Source organism: Asparagus officinalis, chromosome 1 (genome assembly GCF_001876935.1).
Source record: "Asparagus officinalis chromosome 1, Aspof.V1, whole genome shotgun sequence".
Classification (NCBI taxonomy): Eukaryota; Viridiplantae; Streptophyta; class Magnoliopsida; order Asparagales; family Asparagaceae; genus Asparagus; species Asparagus officinalis.
Genome location: NC_033794.1, coordinates 38,217,591 through 38,239,016, shown reverse-complemented (window position 1 = coordinate 38,239,016; position 21,426 = coordinate 38,217,591). Strand labels below are relative to the sequence as shown.

At 37.6% G+C, this 21,426-nt stretch overlaps 1 protein-coding gene across 2 annotated transcripts; it reads right to left on the bottom strand.

Annotated features, from left to right (window-relative positions):
* Positions 5,700-19,031, bottom strand: LOC109823005 (conserved oligomeric Golgi complex subunit 7). Of its 2 annotated transcripts, XM_020389322.1 has the most exons (11): positions 18,768-19,031; positions 18,449-18,586; positions 15,719-15,808; positions 15,483-15,602; positions 15,281-15,382; positions 14,950-15,197; positions 14,442-14,587; positions 9,820-10,018; positions 8,446-9,118; positions 6,967-7,299; positions 5,700-6,226 (listed from the first exon to the last, which is right to left on the bottom strand). In XM_020389322.1, the coding sequence occupies exons 1-11, from the start codon at positions 18,915-18,917 to the stop codon at positions 5,942-5,944; spliced, it is 2,484 nt and encodes an 827-aa protein (XP_020244911.1). In that variant the 5' UTR covers positions 18,918-19,031; the 3' UTR covers positions 5,700-5,941. The 2 variants fall into 2 exon arrangements, with proteins under 2 accessions (XP_020244911.1, XP_020244919.1); XM_020389330.1 differs by lacking the exon at positions 18,449-18,586 and having other exon boundaries at positions 18,630-19,031.

Here is a 21,426-nt window from a genome sequence, read left to right as displayed (position 1 = left end):
AGGTAGATCCAGTTCAGCGATAGAGGTTGGCGGTATTTAGCTTGAAGGGCGATGCCACTGGGTGGTATAGATTGCAATCTACCCCAGAACAGAGGCTGACTCTTACTTGGGATTATTTTGAGTTTTTCTTTAATAAGCAATATATCTCTTTCGCAGCCAAGGCTCGGAAGAAGATGGAGTTAACTCGCTTGGAGTAGGGCGAGATATCATGGCTGAATATAAGACCAAATTCATGAGCTTATTGAGGTTCACAGACATGTGGCAAACTAGTAAACGTCATGCTCACATGTTCTTGATGGGATTGCGCCCTAATTTGCGCCATTACATAGTTTCACGATAATATAATTTGGTACGAGAAGTTGTAGATGCTGCTATATGCCAGGAGACAGAGACCATAACCTTCCAACAGAACTGGGAGTCGAGTTCCAAGGTGGGACATTCAGGCGAGAAGGGGAAAGGAAAGAGGCCTCTAGCAGCTTTGGAGTTAGCAGCGCCCCAGCAGAAGGGAAATCGCCATGAAGGTGAACAACAGTAGCAAAGCCAGCAACAACAGGGTCCTAAGCAAAGAGGACCACAACAGCCACATAGAGCTCAGACACTGGGCAGACTTATGGGTAATGCCATAATTGTCGTAAGATTGGTCATATGGCCAGGGATTGTCGCAGTGCACCTGTTGGAGGTCAACTGCATGGCAGAGGACAGGGAGGTCGAGGCTAGGGACAATATCCTGGTAGAGGCCAAGGCCAGTAAGGTTGAGGACAGAGTCAGGGCCGTGTTTATGGACAACAACAAAAGTTAGAAGCACCGTTGGGACAACAACAATTAGAGGGCCAGATGCATGCTTTAATTGAGGTACCGCAAGGCCAGATGATACCATGTTCTCCTATGGCTCAGTCTCAGCAGACAACAACTATCGGCGGAGTATATGCAGTGGTTGCCCATAATTATGGAGCTAGTGGAGCCATGATGGAAGGTACATTCTTTGTGAATTCCCTTTCATCCCAGATTCTTTTTGATTTAGGAGCTTCTCATTCCTTTATTTTAGTTGCTTTTATGAATAGACTTGAGATAGCTGCACAACCTCTACACATGCCATTGTCTGTTTCCACTCCCATAGGAGATGTGTCCTTTCTAGAGAGTGTTCATAGGAAGTGTGTTGCCCATCTAGATGAGTCACACTTCACAGTTGATTTGATTGTTTTGCCGATGTTAGAGTTTGATGTCATTCTTGGTATTGATTGGTTGTCATCCTACCATGTGATTCTAGACTGTTTTACTAAAACAGTCAGATTGTGAGCTTCTGATGGGACTGAGATTACTGTTGCTACCGCTCAGGGGAAGGAGTTCGCTGAGGCATTCCTTACGCATGTTGAGGAGGTGTTACTACATAATTGAGGAGCTATTATGTATGAGACCAGAGTTGTCTTAGAGTATCAGGATATCTTTCAGAATATTCCTCAATTACCTCCGGTTAGAGAGGTTGAGTTCTGCATTGAGTTACAGTCAGGCATAGCACCGATTTCTCATGCACCCTATCATATGGCACCCGCTGAGTTAAGGGAGCTACAGACTCAGTTGGAAGAACTTTCTTCTTTAGGCTAGATTTGTCAGAGCCATTCTCCTTGGGGAGCGCCGGTCCTCTTCGTGAAGAAGAAGGACGGGAGATTTTAGATGTGTATTGATTACCGAGAGTTGAACAAGGTCACTATCCGGAATAGATATCTGTTACTGAGGATAGATGACTTGTTTGACCAACTTTATGGTGCTTGTTATTTCTCAAAGATTGATCTTCGATCTGATTATCACCAGTGGCGTGTTAGGGAGATGGATATTCCTAAGACCACATTCTTAATGAGATATGGATCCTTTGAATTTCTAGTCATGCCATTTGGACTAACTAATGCACCTGTTGTCTTTATGGAATTGATGAACCGTGTGTTTCGTTCTTACTTGGATCAGTTTGTGATAGTATTCATTAATGATATCCTCATTTACTCTCGTTCAGAGACAGAGTATGAACAACATCTCCATTTAGTACTCCTGACTTTACGGGATCATCAGTTGTACGCAAAGCTCAGTAAGTGTGAATTTTGGCTTTCGGAGGTATGATTTCTGGGCAATGTGATTTCGAAGGATGGTATTGCCGTTGATCCATCTAAGGTCGAGGCACTGCTAGATTAGGAGCCACCAACGACTATTTCGGAGATCCGCAGTTTCTTAGGACTTGTAGGCTACTATCGCAAGTTTATTCAATATTTCTCCAAGATAGGAGTTCCTTTAACACGCCTTACGAAGAAGGGTGTTCAGTTTGTGTGGGGACCGGAGTGTCAAAGTGCTTTTGAAGCTCTCAAGGTTAAGCTGACGATAATAAATGTCTTGATTATACCCCAACAGTGACATATCATTTGTAGTGTATACAGATGCTTCTTCTTTGGGCATAGGTGGTGTACTAATGCAGACACAGAGAGTAGTGGTTTATATTTCTTGACAATTGAGAATCCATAAGCAGAACTACTTGACCCATGATTTGGAATTGGCGGTTGTAGTCTTCGCATTGAAGATGTGGAGGCATTATCTATATGGAGTTCAGTTTGAACTTTTTACAGACCACCAGAGTTTGAGATACTTATTCTCACAGAAAGAACTCAATCAGAGGAAATGACAATGAATTGAATTCATCAAGGACTACGAATTCGCGCTTCAGTACCATCTTGGGAAGGCGAACATCGTAGCAAATGCATTGAGTAGGAAGAATCGCCGCAGACTTGCAGCATTGAGGTGCTCGTTGTACCGAGACCACATAAGTCTTAGCCAGTTTGATTTTAGGCCAGAGATAGGGGGATGCATAGCTTTCTTAGGAGCTTTATTAGTGCAACCTTCATGGATCGAACGTATTATTGATGCCCAGTTGGGAGATTCTTGGATTCAAACCCAAAAGGGAGAGATAACTCAAGAACCCAAGGCAGATTGGTCTATTGGTTCAGATGGAAGTCTTCAAATAAGAGGCAGATTGGTTGTTCCAAACATACCACAGTTGAGGAAATAACTTATAGACGAGGCACATCATACTCGGTACACCGTACATCTAGGTTTGACCAAGATGTATAAGGATTTGAAAAGACAGTTCTGGTGGAACAACATGCGTAGAGAGATTGCAGAATTTGTTTCTAGATGTTTCACTTGTTAGTAAGTGAATGCCGAACATCAGAGACCAGTCGGTACACTTTAGCCCTTGCCCATTCCAGTATGTAAATGGACAGATATATGAAGCAAGAAAGCAGATAAGATAAGAACAAGATTAGCAAGATAAAGACTTGGATCTTTAACTCAAGGCGATTAGTCCTTAAATCAAAGAGCACCAAGCTCTGATACCAATTGTTAGACCCTAGAGGGGGGTGATTAAGGTCTTATGCTAATCTAATAGAGCACCAAGCTCTGATACCAATTGTTAGACCCTAGAGGGGGGTGATTAAGGTCTTATGCTAATCTAATTCGATTTTATGTCAAATTTTAAAAAAAAATTATTGATTATTTTAATCTTGCAAGAGATATAAAAGCCAGAATGTAAAATACAAGCACAAAATAAAAGAACACAAGGAAAACTCAAACACAAGATATGATCACGGAGTTCGGTCCCCACGATCTACGTCTCCGCTACTCAACTTGAGGAGATCTCCACTATCACGACACACCCGGTTTGGAAGCCGAAACTTCTCTACACACTCGGTTATCAAGTCAACCGACAACTCTCACAAAATCTCACAATGTACATACACAAGCTACAACCTCAAGTGTTGGTCCTCACATATCGACTCCCTCAAGTGCTCAAAATTATCACCTCTCACTAGGCTACCGACGCCACTCCTCTCGGTATCGACTCCGTCCTCACCACACACTCCTCTTGGTGTACAAGTGTATTACAAGTGATCTCTCAATAAGCACAATATAATAATGGTTGTTCTCTACACTTGACGAGAACTCAATTAAGCTCACTCTCACTAAATCACACACCACTACCAAACAATATATTATATGGGATACAACAAGCTCAATAACGGTGCGTGATAAATGAGTTTAAATAAATTCTAACTCAATAAGAACTAGCAATAAAATTAATAAGAAATAAATGCTAGAAAGTTGAGTTAGGAAAACTTCTCTACAAAGAGAGGATGATTTGGATATTGAGGATGAACTCCTCAACAAATGATGCAAGCTTTTCTTTGTAATACAAACTCTTCTTCAAACCAAACTTGAAACAAGGCTTAAACACCTCTTAAACACAAACTAAACTCTTTTAAAACTTGATTAAGGAATCTTCTTAGTTGAATAAAGGATTCACAACATACGGGTATATATAGCATCTCAATACATCAGCTAAAACCCAAGGAAAAAGACCAAAAAGCCATAAACACACAAAACAGAAAACTAGCCGATACTGTGCAACGGCTCTCTGATAAGTCGACTCATGAGTCGACTTATGAGTCGACTAATGAGTCGGCTTATATGAGTCGAATCAGCAGACGAAAAAACACAACTCCGCTGCACTTCGTGAGTCGACTAAACATGCACAGGCCATATTTGCACAGGAAAACTGAACTTTAAACCATGTTTAAAAATATCAAATAAATTCCAAAAATTGTAAAATTTGAAGAATAGTTTATAAACATATAAATGAGCATGTTTCAAAAGAAATTTTCCAAAAGTGATTCTCCGTTTGTAAAATCTCTTAGTTTTGCAAAAGCATGTAAAACGAGTGTATAATATTCTTAGTTTTGGACAAATGAGATAAACAAGGATATGAAACCTTTTCAAATGAATTTATAGACTAAACAAAAGTTGTATAAAGTAAATTTTAAGTCTATACACTAATATCTCATTATATTGACAAAATCACATTAAAACCAAAAGTGTGTGTTATGTGGATATTGAGCTTGAGATATATTCACACAATATAAAGTCATATTCTAGTTGTACCAAGTTGATATGCATGAGAAGCTAAATCTTGGATCTAACTTGAGTTGAATAAGCTTCGTTATAAATGTGGCTCTTGAGATACTCAACCTGGAGCAAAACAAATACTGAAGAACATATTATAAATTGTATGCAAAATCATCAAAACAAGATTCAAAAGTAGGCTCATATACATGAGTTCTAACAACGGGGACCGGGGAGGCGTCTTCATCGTCGACATCACTGAGAACGGCGGCGGAGTCATCGACGATGTCGTCGGCCATGGAATTGAGAGGAAAGTGTTATTCATCCGAGGAGGAAGTGTTGTCCATCCTAGTGATGTATTTGTTGTTTCTGTTCATCCGAGGAAGACGAGGAGATGGTGACGGGGACCAAGAAGGCGTCTTCATCGTCGACGTCGCTGAGAACAGCGGTGGAGTCGTCGGCAATGTTGTCGGCCATGGAATTGAGAGGAGAGTTTTTTCTTTTCCTCTCACAACTTTCTAAAGAAGAAGATCTAAAGATCTGAAGAAGAAGAGGGTAGTTTGGGGCTTTTTAAATTTATTTGCATGGGAATCGTAAAAAGGACCGAATCACATTTACTTTTCATTTTTGGGGCTAATACACATTAGAAAAAGTAAAGAGGGCTGAGACACATCAGGTTTTCATTTTTGGGGCCTCGAAGCATTCATATATAAATGAAATAAACCAAAATAACCCGTGCGAGCACAGGCATAACACGTGTATAGTATCAGATAATATAATGATTCCTAAAGGAAAGAATAGACAAATACATCAGTATATATTATTAACAGTGAATCTATTGTGAGATAGTCAATCCAACAACCCAACGGTTACCAATAATACATCAAAAAGCTTCGAAGAAAATTTGCACAGCGTGTATGTATTCAGGAACAGTAGTAACGACAGAAGAGCGACTCTTAGTATGAATTCTTGTAATAATCATGAAAATTCTGAAGGCAACAAAATTTCATTGGTCCAGAGCAATGCGACGAATCTTGCATACAAGGTGAGCAGTGGGGACGTCAAGTTGGCTTCCCGGTTCAGGCGATTTGATGAGATCCCGGAGCTGATCTCTAGGTTTTGAGAGGCAAGTGTGATATGTTGATAGGAAAGGAGGAATTGGCATTGAGAGGGCAAAGAGGACATTGCTCAAGTATTCGATATCAGCTGAGAGTTGTTGCGCACCTCGGTCTGTGATGTAATGGATCCCTCTAAGTTGCTCCATGAAAAGGGCAGTGGCTCCCTCAGCAACCTGACACGGTACAAGTAAAATTATGGGACAGAGAAATATTTGGGTTAGTTAAGTTACAACATGTAGAAGAATAAACGGTTAATTGTTCTATTACTATGTTCTATATATATCCCGATAGTCTTTTGAAATTCTTTCTTGGATACAGATTATGAGTGAACATGCTAGCACGTAACATAAAATTTCCAAACCCCGATGGTTTTTTTCCCAATTTTAATAAGTTATAAAGGAAATGGTTATGAACTGATGTTTAAATTGCATAAACTTAGGTTATTTTCCATTTTCTACAAGAGTCATAAAACTACAACACCATAAAGCATAACATTCTCCTAAATATCGTCAGCAATTGATGAGAACTCAACAAGTTTCTTCATCCACTACAATATGTGCTAGCACAATGGAATTGTTTTCAAATAATAATTGTAAAAAAAATTAACTGCAATTTTTTTCAATGACTAGGAAAATAATACGAGGGGTCAACTTTCTGTAAATTTGACAATAGCATGGTAAGACTAATTACAAAGGTCTTAATATTTTGATCTTAACTAAAGTGTATGTTCTTCCAAATCCTTTAGTAAAACAATATATTTTCAGCTTTCATTATATTTAACACAATAATGTGTTCAATAGGAACAGAATAAGCTTATGAAGCCAGAGTCGACATCTATGGAGGCGGTCTCCAGGGTCCAGAAGCATACATTAAGGATAGTACGTCGAGCTATATAATTGTATTTTTTAGTTACCTTGAACATCCATTCTGTAGCGAAAAACTGAGCTTCATCAGTTCCACCATCGTTGCTGGAGATGCCCTCAGCCAGTGGCTCTAATTGCTGTGGTAAAGTCAGAAGATACTCTCCAACACTGGTTACATATGCTTGTGGGTAGGCGCTGAAACTTGGGAGTGGGAGAGCACTTTGTTCCTCCACCGAAGACCAGATAGGCATCCGAGATACATCATTTAGGCGTTGACGTACTTTGGATATAAGAACATCGTATACGAGTTCATTCACTGTGTCTGCAAAAACTGCCACCCTTTGTGATGCAAGTGGCAGTGCATGGAACCTTGGGTCTTTTGACTGCATGAAAGAAACAGTACAATGAAAAAAAATGGAGACTTTCCTCTATTTCCGATATTAGGGCATTCACCAATACTTGTATACCAGGAAATTTCAGTTTCATGGGCAATGAACTTGATTGCTTCTTAAGCATTGCATGTATGGAAAAGTCGACAAATCTATGGAAGAAATAGCCAAGTTTGGAAAAGTAGAGATCACGTCTTAATGGGTCCTAAAACCATGTGAGAAGCATAAAATAGAGCACATGATCAAAATAAGAGTCATATTGGTGCGTGAAGCCTGTAGAAAGCCTTCACTATTCTAACTATGCTTAGAAATATATGTGTTGTATCACATGATAGAAAGGGGAAATATGGCAGAAATTTTGGCACTGATGCTTATGACAGTTAAGAATGTTAATGCATCTAAGGAGAACTAGAAGATGCAGTACCGCACACACATGGAACAGGGCAGGGCATTGGTCACTGAAGAATTTACCTAATCTTATGTATCACCATAAGCAATCTTCTTTATCCAATAACACCCACCCTTAGATCCCCACAAAAAAGTTAAATAATCTTTCCTATGAAAAGTAAAATGGAAGGAGAGAATGCAGGTTCTAATGAGCAGGAGAATCCAAGATTCGATGAACAAGATTAAGTCTGCATTCATGAGGTGGAATTCAAAGTGAAGAGTAACTGGTTCACACTCCTCTTAGGCTCTTACTCTTCTTTCCTTGTAATGCGGGAAAATATAATATTTTTTGTACGTTAAGCCTAAGACTGCATTATATAGGATTCTAGAGCATTGCTTAAATAAATAGGAAAACAAAGACCTTGAGACCATGTGTGGTTTTAAAAAGTGATGGAATTGAAAAAAGCACAGAAAGTAATTAAGAAATGCATCTTCTTTTTCCCTCACCTTTGTCCTCTTTTACTATTCTTTTATGAGAAGTAATAATTTGTTTTAAAAAAAATCCTATTGAATAAATGGAACATAAACTTCCTGTTAATAATTTTCTATTTCTCCAATAATCATGTTTGGTTCCATATGCATGTATGTGAGTGCAGTAGAATCTATTTCTCCAACTAATGTGCATCACAGAACATTTAAACAAACTATCAACATTGGATATATTCAAGGTCTAGGAAATATGCTCAAAGGCACCTGTTCCAAAAGATTAAAAAGCTTTCTGGTCTTTTCAGGTACATCACTGAGGCGCAAAGCTGCAACATCCAAGCTAGCCCTTCCTGCAAGGGATACTTCAGCATTCTCATCAGTAGTAGCACCACGAGATTTGTCCAGAGTTGAACCAAAAGCAGAAAGCGAGAGGCTTGTGCCAATCCTAGCTAGTGTAGCTCTTAAAGAAGCTTCAAATACTGATGCTCTACTGGTTAGACAATCAGCAACAGTGAGAATTTGTAATGCCCCTTGGACAATGGACCACTCATCTTCTTCAGAGACCATGTCCCTTACCCGTGCTCCTTCTTTTCTGTCAAATCCACCACCATCCTTCTTTGACCCCTCACTGTATACAGTATTATCCACTCCACATACCGATCTCAAGGACTTAAGGGTCTCTTGGAGGTTAGAGATATATTGCAACATGACATCATCAAGGGCCAATATAAGCTCATCAGCCTCAGAACCACCAGTGAAACTTATGCATCTCTCAACAGCTGCCTCAAGAAGCACAATGACTTGTGGGATGGATTCTTCCATCCTGCGCACTGTTTCACTGAGTTCTATACCCTGGGCACCCACACCACGGGCTACAGCCCTCCGGATGTCTATTCCTGCAATCTCAGAAGAAAGGATAGCACGCTCCATCTGCCCATACCTAATGGAAAAGGACAAGAGTTTTATTGGCATATTGCCCCGTAAACATTATTTAGTAACTAATAATGAGCTTGAAGCTTTTACAATAAATGGCAAGCAATAAGCTTAAATGCTATGTTATGAATAGAACAAGGCACTAGTAACTATAAGGATCGAAAATAGTAGTACCACTCAAAAACCAAATGTACTAGTTAATAACTAGATTTGGAGCTAAACACAAGGATCAGATTCCATAGCATCCAGATTCTTTAGTCAACATTGAACCTTGTTGCTTCCGTCTTTTGAATTTTAATGCATTTCATTAGATCTGGAACTATTAACCTGAATGACAGAAATTTAGGACAGGGAAGTTGTATACAACTTCCAATCCTTCAAAATAAATTGGTTATATTGTACACAAACCAGTTTCAGCTTTATGGTTGCCAAAAGAATATCACAAAAAAAAGAATATATAAAGTAAGTAACAAGAAAAGGTTAAGCAGCCAGTAAAAGCAAAGGTGAACAGAGTATGCCTACTTCAAATCGCTAACAAAACTCCTGGAACCAGATACAAATTTAGTAATTCTATAATTTGCTGGTTTTGAACAGTTTCCTATATGGATTTGAATAAAACCACTTCATAGATATTTTCTTTATTCCCACCAACCTTGCATAAGATATCACCCACTAAGATGCTTAATAATAACAAGTTTGAGCATGCACCTTTGCTTAAATGACTCATACGGAGAATAGACAGCCTTCAATGTACATAAGAGTATTTGAATATCCGATTTGGAGAACAGGTGCTGAACATTCCTAGCAAAAGTACCAGTCATATTGTGAAGTTCAATTAGTGCCTCAAGATGCTTATCCTGTATCTTTGTACCTTTTGGCAAATCTCCAGATAAAATGTCCATGATACCTGAAGTTTTGAGAGTAAAGAAACAAAATAAACAACTACAGATGAATAATATAAAACTTCATATGCCAATTGTCAATGCCAAAAGAAATCAAATTTTTGGTGAGGAGATACCATGGAAAACCAGACATGAACATCTGTTCCCTGGTGACAGAATTTAACTATATGGAGAACAGACAAAAAAAGAGTATGCAGCTAATACATTGGATAGCTAAAAGAGAAATTGCAGAAGCAAATAAAAAGTATTAGCCGAAACCTAGTTTATGGTGTACAATAAATTTCTTCGACCATCTAAAATGCTTGTTTATGTTTACAATTGGGTGAAAAGAACTCACTAGTTCCGCTGTTCTATAGCTTATGAGAAATGACTCCCCAAAAAAAGAGTCTATTCAGATCTGTAACTTTGGAGGGGAACCAAGCTATTTCAAGAAACAACATAATTCCATTAGAATGTGGGAAAAAAAGCAAACTAGGAAAAAAAACAGTATGCGCATAAAAGGTGTTATTGCAAGGCAGCTAGAACAGAACTGAAGAGCATCCAAACAGCCCTTTACTTGTCATATCAGGTTATAAGTTTTTATTAAACTTATCTTCTTTTTTGTGAAGGGTTATAGTTTGATATGATGAGAGATTGATCATGTATGCAGTTTCACTGCATACATAAAAGGCTTAGGCTTTGAATTTTGGATGTTGCATCTCCAAGGCCTACAGAAGAACAATAAGTCCAGGAATAAAAGTTTGATCAGCTTCAAAGCAATTTAAATCTAAAAGCTAGACTACAATAGATTATAAACAATACATATGTAATCAAGGAAGAAGATGCCTAATGTGGCAGATACATAGCTTCACGAGAAGTATTTGTGCAACATAAGAAGTTAACAACTGGATGATAAGGCCATAAAAATCACATTTAACTTTATCATTTGACAGTGAAATTCAATGAGGTGAAAAGTAACAATCTTTTGTAATTGAAGAATTAATAATTGCAAAAATATGTGGCATTATATACAAATGAAAATAACATGCGAAAAATGTTTGCAGGCCCCCCATAATCAAAAGCAAATTCACTGCCCCCCCCCCCCCCCAAAAAAAAAAAAAACAAAAAAAACAAAAAAACGCAGGGTCAACAAGGGAAAAGAAACCACTAAAAACCCCTAAAACCACTTTTTTATGCTCCTAGCCCCCTAAATATGGTGCCATGTGACCAGAAATTCAAAAAAAGAAAAAATCTCCAGAATGCCCTTGAGTACATCATTAACTCATCCCCCTTTTTTCGTAGATCGTGCCTGCTCTCTCAAATCATAACCCTAACCCAATCAGTTATTTCTTCTCTCCGCTCGTCTGTGAGGGATCTCTCTCCCCCCCCCTCTCTCTCTCTCTCCCCCTCTTCTTTCTCCCCCAAATCATAACCCTAAGAAACCAATCAGTTATTTCTTTCTCCCGCCCATGCTTTGAAGAATATGCGCGCCCCACCCTCTAAATCTCTTAAAACTAGGTTTGCTTCAATTTTCTAATAATGTCTGAAAACGCCCAATCGAAGATGGCTCCAAACATGTTGTTGAGGGGAGAAATACAAGGGGACGACTACATCACGACTTAACAACAAATGCATAAGCTTAACAACTAATGAGATAAGCTCAATAACCAATGGCTACGCCGAACAACTAACAAAAAAGCATAACAAACGCATAAGCTTAACAACCAATGAATAAGCTAAACAATTGACGAAAAATCTTAACCAAAGCATAAATTAAACAAACTGGCAAAAAACTTAACAATAAACACATATGCTTAACAACCAATGCATAAGCATAACAACTGATGAAAAAGCTTAACAAACGCATAAGCTTAACCAATTGAAAAGCTTAATAACTAAAAAAAAAACTTAACAACCTATGCATAAGCTTAACAACTGACCAACAACAAAACAATAAGCTTAGCAACCAATGCATAAGCTCAACAACTACAAAAAAACTTAACAACAAATGCATAAGCTTAACAACTGACGAAAAGAAAATTTGTGGGTTCAACTTTCGACAAAGAGATAGAGAGTGTCACCCAGCCCTGGAAAGCTTCATATAAAGCATTAATTTGGGGTAAAATGGGGAAAAGAAAAGTATTGCTTAGGTGGTACAGGACTTTTTTTTTTGGTTTGCGGGGGGGCATAAAAAGGTAGATTTAAGGGGTTTTTGTTAACCCGTCTTGGGGGGAATTTAATTTTTTATTTTAGGGGCTACACGCATTTTTCCCAAATAATTGACGAAGCCAATTTTTCACAAAATGCACGTTTAACATCAGTTGTTTGAAGTAAATATATGCTGACAATTAGGAGAATAAAAATTAACAAATAATAGAAAGGAGAACACACTGCACATGAGATCTATCATCAATAATAAAATCTCCAGTAGTCTCACATAGGTTATATATACACACACATAGGTACATATATACATACATACATATACAAGCAGTGAACATGCATGCATACATACATGTGTGTGCATGCGCGTGTGCTATGACTGTGAGCATGTGTGCCTCTGTGTATGCCCGAGTGTGTGCGTGTACGTATGTATGTACGCATACATAGTGAGGGGGTTACTGTATCGCTCCACCATCAAAGAGAGAAAAGATGGCTACTTTATCGCTCCACCATCACTTATATTCTGGTAGTATTGATGATGTGACTGTAGGAAGTTGGATTTATGACATTAACGTCACACTAGCCACCTTTACCCATGTGTATGTTTATAACATATTAAGCAAATCAGGTATAGAGGTGCAAAGTAATATAGAAAGATTTGCGGAACTTCTGAGGAAATCAGTCATGTTGAACTGTGAACTCAGTGCAGATGTACTTGTCCAAGGTGTTCTTTCAAAAGTTCGATTGGAAGAGTGGTTTTGGTAGTGGTGAAGTATGTACCAGGTCTACTGAATTAAAACATCTGCCCTTATCTAATTTGTTACCAATGGAAATTAAATGAAACAATTCACTATATATGCATATATACATATGTGTGTGTGGAAAAAAGTAAGAGCAATACTAGTCATGGGCTTTGAACGCTTATGAGATGAGGCAAAAGGAGTTACCAGAGAAGAAAGAAAAAGATGATAGTGTATGTGTTGGGGGTGTCGATTTTCAAAGAACAGCTTCATGGACATTGGACACACACCAGAGGAAGATGTAGCTCACTTCATTATTTGTCAATGTCAAACTGCCTCTAATTAAGTTAAGAACTGTGTTGCCTGAAGAGGGCCCATATTTCAGGGATCACAAATGAAAAAGGAAATAGAAGGCAAATGTAGTCGTACAAAGAACATCATTTGTTCTTACATGGTATTCAATACTCTTCTCCATCATATTGGACTCATAGATGAACTAGGAGATTCCAAAAGACATATTATCAATAACTTCGAAGTTCCCTCTCAACAATACAAATTTAGATTGTCTACCACTGCTCAAGGAGTCACTTTTGCATCTGTGCTTTCATGCTAGAGAATAATTCATAGAACTCAGGAACATGGAACACTAGAGCGAACCACGACCTAGGTACAATCGTCCCAGATTCACATAGAATACGACCTGATCAACCAAGTCCAATGAACCCAATTTGGAATTAAAATTTTGAAAAACAATAACTATTTTTAAAAGAACAAACAATAAAAACATGAGAAATTAAGCATAAAGTATGCATACCTTATTTGCAACATGATTCTCAAGGTTCTTTAACCATTGTTGATATTAACTAGCATATTTCTAAAATTTGACCCTTGCAAAACCTTTCTTGCAAAATCTTTGATTCCTACATTTAAGAACCAAACCTAAAGTGTACCACGTTCTGTAACCTAACGTACCCGATTCTTATTAAGTGGCGTACCACATTCCCGTACTCATCCCGCGAACAGGAATGAGCCAGGTTCCATGTAACTATGATGAATTCTATGAATGTTGTGACAGAACAAAGCATCTAAATAAAAGTGATATGCATCTACCAAGTGAACTATGAGACAAGGATCACTGTACTCCACCACTTCCGAATTCTAATTCCCGTCCTCTCATGATTTTCTCATAAACATGTCAAAGGACGATACACTGACATGGACCACCTCGACATACACCCCCAAGTTTAATAATAAAATTTCCAAAGTTCTGCAATGCTCAACTTTGTCATATGCAAATGAGCAGTGAATATTATTTCAAGTGTACTAATTATGACAGAAGAAATGATCTTTGATGCAAAGAAAGTGGAATGTAATTCTCTCTTGCTAGAATTGAGCTGCAGGAAAACCATAAAACTCTGCTCGTCGCTATATTATATATGCATCACCTCGAAGGGCTGATAGACTTTAGAATGGGAAAAGAACAATCCTGATGTAGGTATCGAAAGATGGAATTCAACTCGAGAGAGTAAGTTTCACGAGATGTAACCTTTAGTAAGAGTTCTAGTCTCAGGAACAACATCTCCGGTTGCAAGGTTGACACGAGAAGCAAAATTTGCACCCAGTTCAGACATGGTCTCAGTCAGTAGCTTTGGGACCAGAGACGAATAATCATCGGGTAAGGCATTCATGCACCTGAAAACTTTATGCTCGTTAGCTAATAGCAAAACTTCAAATTAAACAATGTATCTTAGGAAGATCAGTTGACCGTGCAATTGCAGTTATTGTGAAATTATCTGAACTTTTTTCCTAAAAAGTAAGCAGCAAACTTCTAACATGAAAAAGTTACTAAGCAAATAAACATCAGCCACCCACTGTCCTTAATGAGTATAGAAACATCAGCAAACTATAGGATTCCCTTGCACAAAGGAGCATCTGTTTATATTTTCAGCCACTAAAAGCCAATTCAACTTTGTGAGCACAGAACACACTTTATTCATCAAACTACGGTTAACTTCACCGATAATGAAACGCATTTGGAGATATAGCCTACATACCACTTCCACTCTTGCTCGAGATAAAGTAAAACCTCATCATAGAAACTAGGTAGCCAACTGGAGAATGAAATCGAAGAAGGCCTTTCACCAAGCTTTTCTGTCTCCAGCTTGCTCGCTCGCTGCCTCAAGTCAAAATCTTCCCAACGTTTCCTTAAAGGCTTCAAGTGCATTTTAATATATAGAAGCTCCAGTGATTTGAACCTCCCAATACGAATAAGGATCCGCCTCAAATCTTGAACAGCTTCAACCTAAGAAATAATATTTAACTTTCGTGTCATATATAGGAGAACACTAATCAAGCAATCAAAGAAAATCGAAAAGAAGATGGAACCTTGCGATTTGTAAGAGCATCAGACAGGCGAGGTTGCACCATCTCGTCCAGCCTATCTTCCAAGACTTCAAGCTGCTTCCTTACATTGGCAAATTCCGCAACCTGAGAGAAAAGACAGTATATCAACAAACAAGATTTAGTGAAGAAGTACTCTTCCAAACAAAACAGTAAAAAAATCAATACAATAGTTGTAAATGCGTACTTCGCCAACAGCAGAGAGACAGTGTCTCATGTTAGCCAAAGTTTCTGCAGCCCGTGAAAGATCTCCGCTAGCAAAAACATCCTCCACACTTGCACTCAATTGAGTCAACCCTGCAGCATCCTATTAATGTGGGAATATAAAAAGTTAAAATTTAAAGTTAAACAAGGTTTACACATTAAATGGATTGAACATATATAGCTTCTTTTTTTGCACTCAAATGAAAATGTAAAGAATACCTGCAATGTCTCATATGCTGCTTCCATCCGCTGCTTCACTGTATCAATTTTAGCAAGAGCAGCTATATGTTCAGCAGAGGTTCCTTCAGCCTGTCATTACACTTACATTAGTTCAGACTGCCACTCCATCAAAATAGATATTTCATTACTACATTAAGGGTGAATTCAAGAAACCCCTTTATCCACGCATACCTTTTAGTAAAGCTCCTGCAATTAAACTCGACCAAAAAAGTTCCTGAACTATCAATGTTAGGTTTTTTGCTTTAATTAATAGATTAAGTATGAGTCCAAATTTTACCCAAGTGCTATAGATATAGTTATTTTACTTCCAACCATTTGATTTCTCCCAAAATTCATCTTTAAATCCTAAAGAGGATGCACTGGTGAACCGCAAACAAGCAAAAAATAAATTTGAAATATCTTGAACTTTTCATCTTGCTTCTCCTCCTAATATTATTTTATGGCCTGTATTGACCATCGACGAAAGTTGTAAGATTTACATAGATTTTACTAAAATTGAATGAACTTCATAGTATGTCTATTAAAGGCTCTCATATACCGACCCTTAATTTGCTGCAATTTCTTCTTCTCCTATGCATTTCAAATTGAAGAAGAGAGAGATAAATTCTTTGATCTTTGGATTTACCATTAATTACATTCACTACCTAGTTTATTCCAATATAAATAGTACCATGGACTTAGAAAATCATAAACGAGAAGCTAAATATACCTATTCAAAAGAACATGCGGAGAGATAAAAAAATACAATTAATATAAACAAGAAGAATTTAACTATGGGGCATTACACATGAACTCGTTTTCTCCATGTAGGTATAAAAGCCAACATATCTATTATTGCAAATAGCTTATCCTTTTGTCCCTGCCCATATCTAGCTTTTCATCAAATGTTGATTCAAGCAGCCACTTTGAGAGATTTGACTTTAAAGATATTGATGGTCCAATCAATAGTTTAATGATAACCAAGCAAGTGAGCAACATAGAGAATTTGACCATATAGCGAATGATAGAAATTATAGATATTGTCAAAAAATTAGAATTAGTGAGGATAAATATGTTCTAACGAAAACGAAAAGTGGAAGAACCATAAGACTGGACGGTATCCCTATTAAGTTTGGAAATATCTTGGAGATATGGACTTAGGATGGTTAACTAAATTATTTAATAAGATTATCTAGACAAAGAGCATGCTTGATGAGTGGAGGATTATTACTTTAATACCGATATCCAAGAATAAAGGAGATATACAAAGTTGTTCAAATTATGATGGTATAAAACTCATGAGTCATACTATGAAACTTTGGGAGACGGTAATCGAGCAAAGACTAAGAAAGGAGACAAGTGTATCTGAAAATCAATTGGGCTTTATGCCCAAGAGATCAACTATGGAACCTATACATATTTTATATCTTGAGATGATTAATAGAGAGATATAGAAAGAAGAAAAAGGATCTATATGTGATTTTTATAGATATAGAAAAAGTTTATGATAGAGTATCTAGAAAGGTAATGTGGTGGGTTTTAGAAAAAAAACATGTATCTAGTATATATACTGATGTGATTAAAGATATGTATGATATAGTAACAACGAGAGTAAAACTAATAAAGGAGAGACTAAGCCATTTCTTCGTAATAAAGGAGAGACTAAGTCGTTTTTTATTATCATAGGTTTACACCACTGGTCAGGGTTTAGTTCTTATCTTTTTGCATTAGTTATTGAGCAACTTACTAGACACATATCGGATGAAAGCCCATGGGCCATGGTGTATGTTATTTACGGATGATAGTGTTAGTTGACGAAAATAGAAGATGTGTAATTTTTAAAGTAGAAAGGTGGAGACAAGCTTTTGAGTCTAAAGGTTTTAGAATTAGTAGAACAAAAAAAGAATATATGGAGTGCATTTTTAGTAAGACTAATAAAAGAAAAGAACCTAAAGTACATATTGATGGTCAAGAAATATCTAAAATGAATCATTTTCGCTATTTAGGATTAATCATTCGGCATGATGATGAGATTGCGAATAACATTGCTCATCGAATCAAATCGAGATGGTGAAATGGAGTGCTTCGGGAGTTTTATGTAATTGTAGAATATTATTGAAATTAAAGGGAATATTCTATAGGACGATTATAAAACTAACTATGCTTATGGATCAAAGTGTTAGGCAATTAAAACACATGGGCAAAAATGAGTGTAGCAGAAATGAGAATGTCATGATAGTCTTGTGGGTATACACTAAAAATTATGATAAAAATCGAGCAGAGACTAACCGTTTGATTTTTCACTCCTACGAGACCTAAAATCTCTTGCTCACTATTCCGTTCTCACTTAAAAATATCCATTTTTTCCGTATACAAATTACACCAGATTTAAATGTTTCCGGTTACTTCCTCAGCTTCCTCCTTTGCTATTTATCAAGACTTCATGTCCCAAATTTCTTGAAATAAAAAAAAAAAAAAGAATTCTGCAATTATAACCACTAACAAGTGAAAATGATAGCCAACTAGTCATGAAAATTTTAACAAGATTAAGTGAATTCAGCTGGTCTTTAATCCTTCACGTAAATTTCGTGGTAGCTGAATATAAGCATGTAACATGAATAAACTAATGGGATCCCAGTGACAAAAAGTATAGACAAACTAATAACTAATTGGATGACGAGAATTATCTACGGAGGGGCATGGATGTAAATAAAGGAAAAGGAGAGGGACCTTCTTCAGCTTCTGCAGGATGGAGTTGACAGCAGATCGGAGCTGGATCGCGTCCTCTCGAAGGCGAGCGACGTCTCGGACGGCGGCTGGGACTCGGCGGAGGGCGTCGGAGCTCTCTCGCTCGAGAGAATCCGATATCTTCTCGGATGCGGAGATGTAAATAAAGGAAAAGGAGAGGGACCTTCTTCAGCTTCTGCAGGATGGAGTTGACAGCAGATCGGAGCTGGATCGCGTCCTCTCGAAGGCGAGCGACGTCTCGGACGGCGGCTGGGACTCGGCGGAGGGCGTCGGAGCTCTCTCGCTCGAGAGAATCCGATATCTTCTCGGATGCGGATCTTAGATTCTCCTCCAGATCCGATAAGAAGCGGTCGATGGGGTCCTGCGGGTGACGGGACTCGAGGGCGGCGTTTATCCATCGCTTTGGATCGAAGGACTCCTCGGAGAACTCCACCAAATCCACCACCACCATTTTGATTTTCACGGTATTTTGTTGGGATTTGATAAGTGAGCCGGGTTGCCTCCCTACTGAAACTGTTGGGGTAAATTTCAGAAGATCCCCCCGGACATTGGGGTTTTTCACGGGAACCTTTTTTTCCCATCAAACCTTCTTTGGATATCTTGCAAAACCCCTCTAAATTTAAAAGCTCTTAGTACACTTTCAACATTGTTAAATATAAAGGTAGCGACTAGGTCGTGTTAACCCGCAACTCGCACTGAACTAGCTCAATTTGGGCCCGTTAGTAACCGGGTCAGGTTCAGCCCTGATTAGTTTCAATATGGGTCGAATTGCTTCATTTCTAAAACCTAGTCTCGAACTCGAACTTGACCAGAGAATCTGGCCCAACTTGACCTGAACACGGACTCGGACAAAGCCGGGTCTTGACTCGTACCTATGAGTAGCGGGTATCTTTTTCTCCAGAATTTGTAGCCATTAGATTTAATTTTTTGTAGATCTCAAAAGAATATCATATCAAAATGAAAGTAAGAAAGGAATGAGGGTAGGATGGGTGATTTCGGCTACTTTTTTGTGAAATAGGGATGCATAAGCCTTTACACAAAAGAACTAAAAAAAACATCCTTAGAACGGACAAGCTTTGGCCACTTCTTGCTATCACCAAAAGTTGCATAATATCATCCAAATGGGTTAACAACACCTAGACGCCCATAATCCAGTTGATACCTTGTTTGGTGAGGAAAATATACATGTTCATGTTCAATAAAACTGAATTTTATGAAAAATAAATCTTATTGTGCTACATGAAATTACTGTAACCAAACCTATTACTCTAAAATCTCCATGCTAATTAGGGTTCCATGGGTTTGGCGTTTAGATCATACAATGAAATCGAGTAGCCATAATTCATGATGAAGGTTCACCACCATAATAGGATGAGATTGAGTAAAGGAAGAATAACGTCTAGATTCAAAATTATGGGAACGATAACTTTAATGACAAACTTTCCCTTTATTACTAAGACTGCTCTGATTTGTTAGATCATATTTTCACAATCTATGACAATCAAAAATTTAATCTGATGGTTATTAGCATGGGAGGAGGAGACACTCTGTACTCTTAGAAGGATAATAGTCTAACTCTAATTTAATACTGATAGTTAATGAAAATACTAAAGTTGTAAGTTTTAGAGGAGAAAAAAGAGATTGGCATTATTTTTGGAGCTCCAATGAGAGAAATTATTTCTTGTTTTCTGTGCTATATACAAAGAACCACTCTATTTATAGAGGCTTTCTTCTCCCAATCACCTCGACCCCAAAGCAGCCTCAAATTAAACCAAATTAATTTACTCATTAATCGGAATAATGATCAATAACAACCTTGAATAATATCACATAAACAACCAATTTGTTCTCATGTAATAGGCCATTAATTCTAGTTTTTTCCATTTAACACTTGGGTTTTGGTTGATTTGGTCAACCATTATTAACATCTCCCACTTGGCGAAATACCCAAATGATATGTGATAGGGACATAATAAACATCATGCAAAGTTGTAAGAGGACAACTACCAAGTTATGATATAGTTACAATATCGGTCACATGAGAAAGGTGTGTAGGAAAATTTCTGAATTGAATCCTAGAAATGTGTGTGGACAAAGAGGAGTGAAAGTGTAGAGATGTAAAAAGTGTGTGATTATTTATAAATAAAAGAAAACTAGAACAAGAGAGGAGAAAGAGAGTGAGCAAATAAAAGAAAAAAAAGAATAAACAAGGAGGAGAAATAAAGAAAATAGAAAAGAATAAAATTAAGAAGAGAAAAAAATCATCATTCTCCCTTTTAAAAGAGGGAGTATGAGAAAAACTTTTTCTACCCAAAATACCCTTCACCTATCATAAATTTAACAAAATTAACCTTTTGTTTTGTACGTTATCCTAAAATCAAAAATCAAAAGATTAGTGGGTCTTTTGGGTTTCTCACGAAAATTTATTGGGAAGCTATTGTTACCGCCTTCATAACTCACCTACCCCTCTCTTTCTCTCTCAGAGATGCCATTACTTACCTTATTCTAGAAAAACCCTAACTTTGATTCTCTCCAAAAAACCACAAATCAACCAGAAAAAATCACGGGTCTTCATGAAGAACCATAGAGAAATCATGGGTTAGTGTTTCTTTTATCTCGATCTCTACATACGGTTGTGGATTGAGGTTTTAATTTATACTCTCTGGCTCAATGTGGTCTCATCTCTTTAGATTTCCTTCTTGAACTGCATCTTGTTCAAAGATCTCCTTTTGAAAGGTATAAAACCCTAATCTATAGATCCTATTTTGTCAGTTAGTTTTCCCCCCATCTTTTGGGTAAAATTTACTCTGTTGTAAATATATCTTCCATGAAATTGTTTATTCTTTTGTCTTTTTTATTAAAAGAGGAATCTTGCAAGATTTGTTAGATTGAGTTTATCATGTGTACTTTGCCGGCTGGTCAGCAACTAAGCTTTCTAATGTTTCTCCATATTTTTACAA

Excerpts from the sequence above, each read along its gene's own strand:
- LOC109823005 (XM_020389330.1), bottom strand. The coding sequence starts at position 18,917 with ATGGTGGTGGTGGATTTGGTGGAGTTCTCCGAGGAGTCCTTCGATCCA. Across the intron at positions 15,383-15,482 it reads GTCTCTCTGCTGTTGGCGAA|GTTGCGGAATTTGCCAATGT; the intron begins GTACGCATTTAC and ends CTTTTCTCTCAG. Across the intron at positions 9,119-9,819 it reads TATGAGTCATTTAAGCAAAG|GTATGGGCAGATGGAGCGTG; the intron begins GTGCATGCTCAA and ends CTTTTCCATTAG.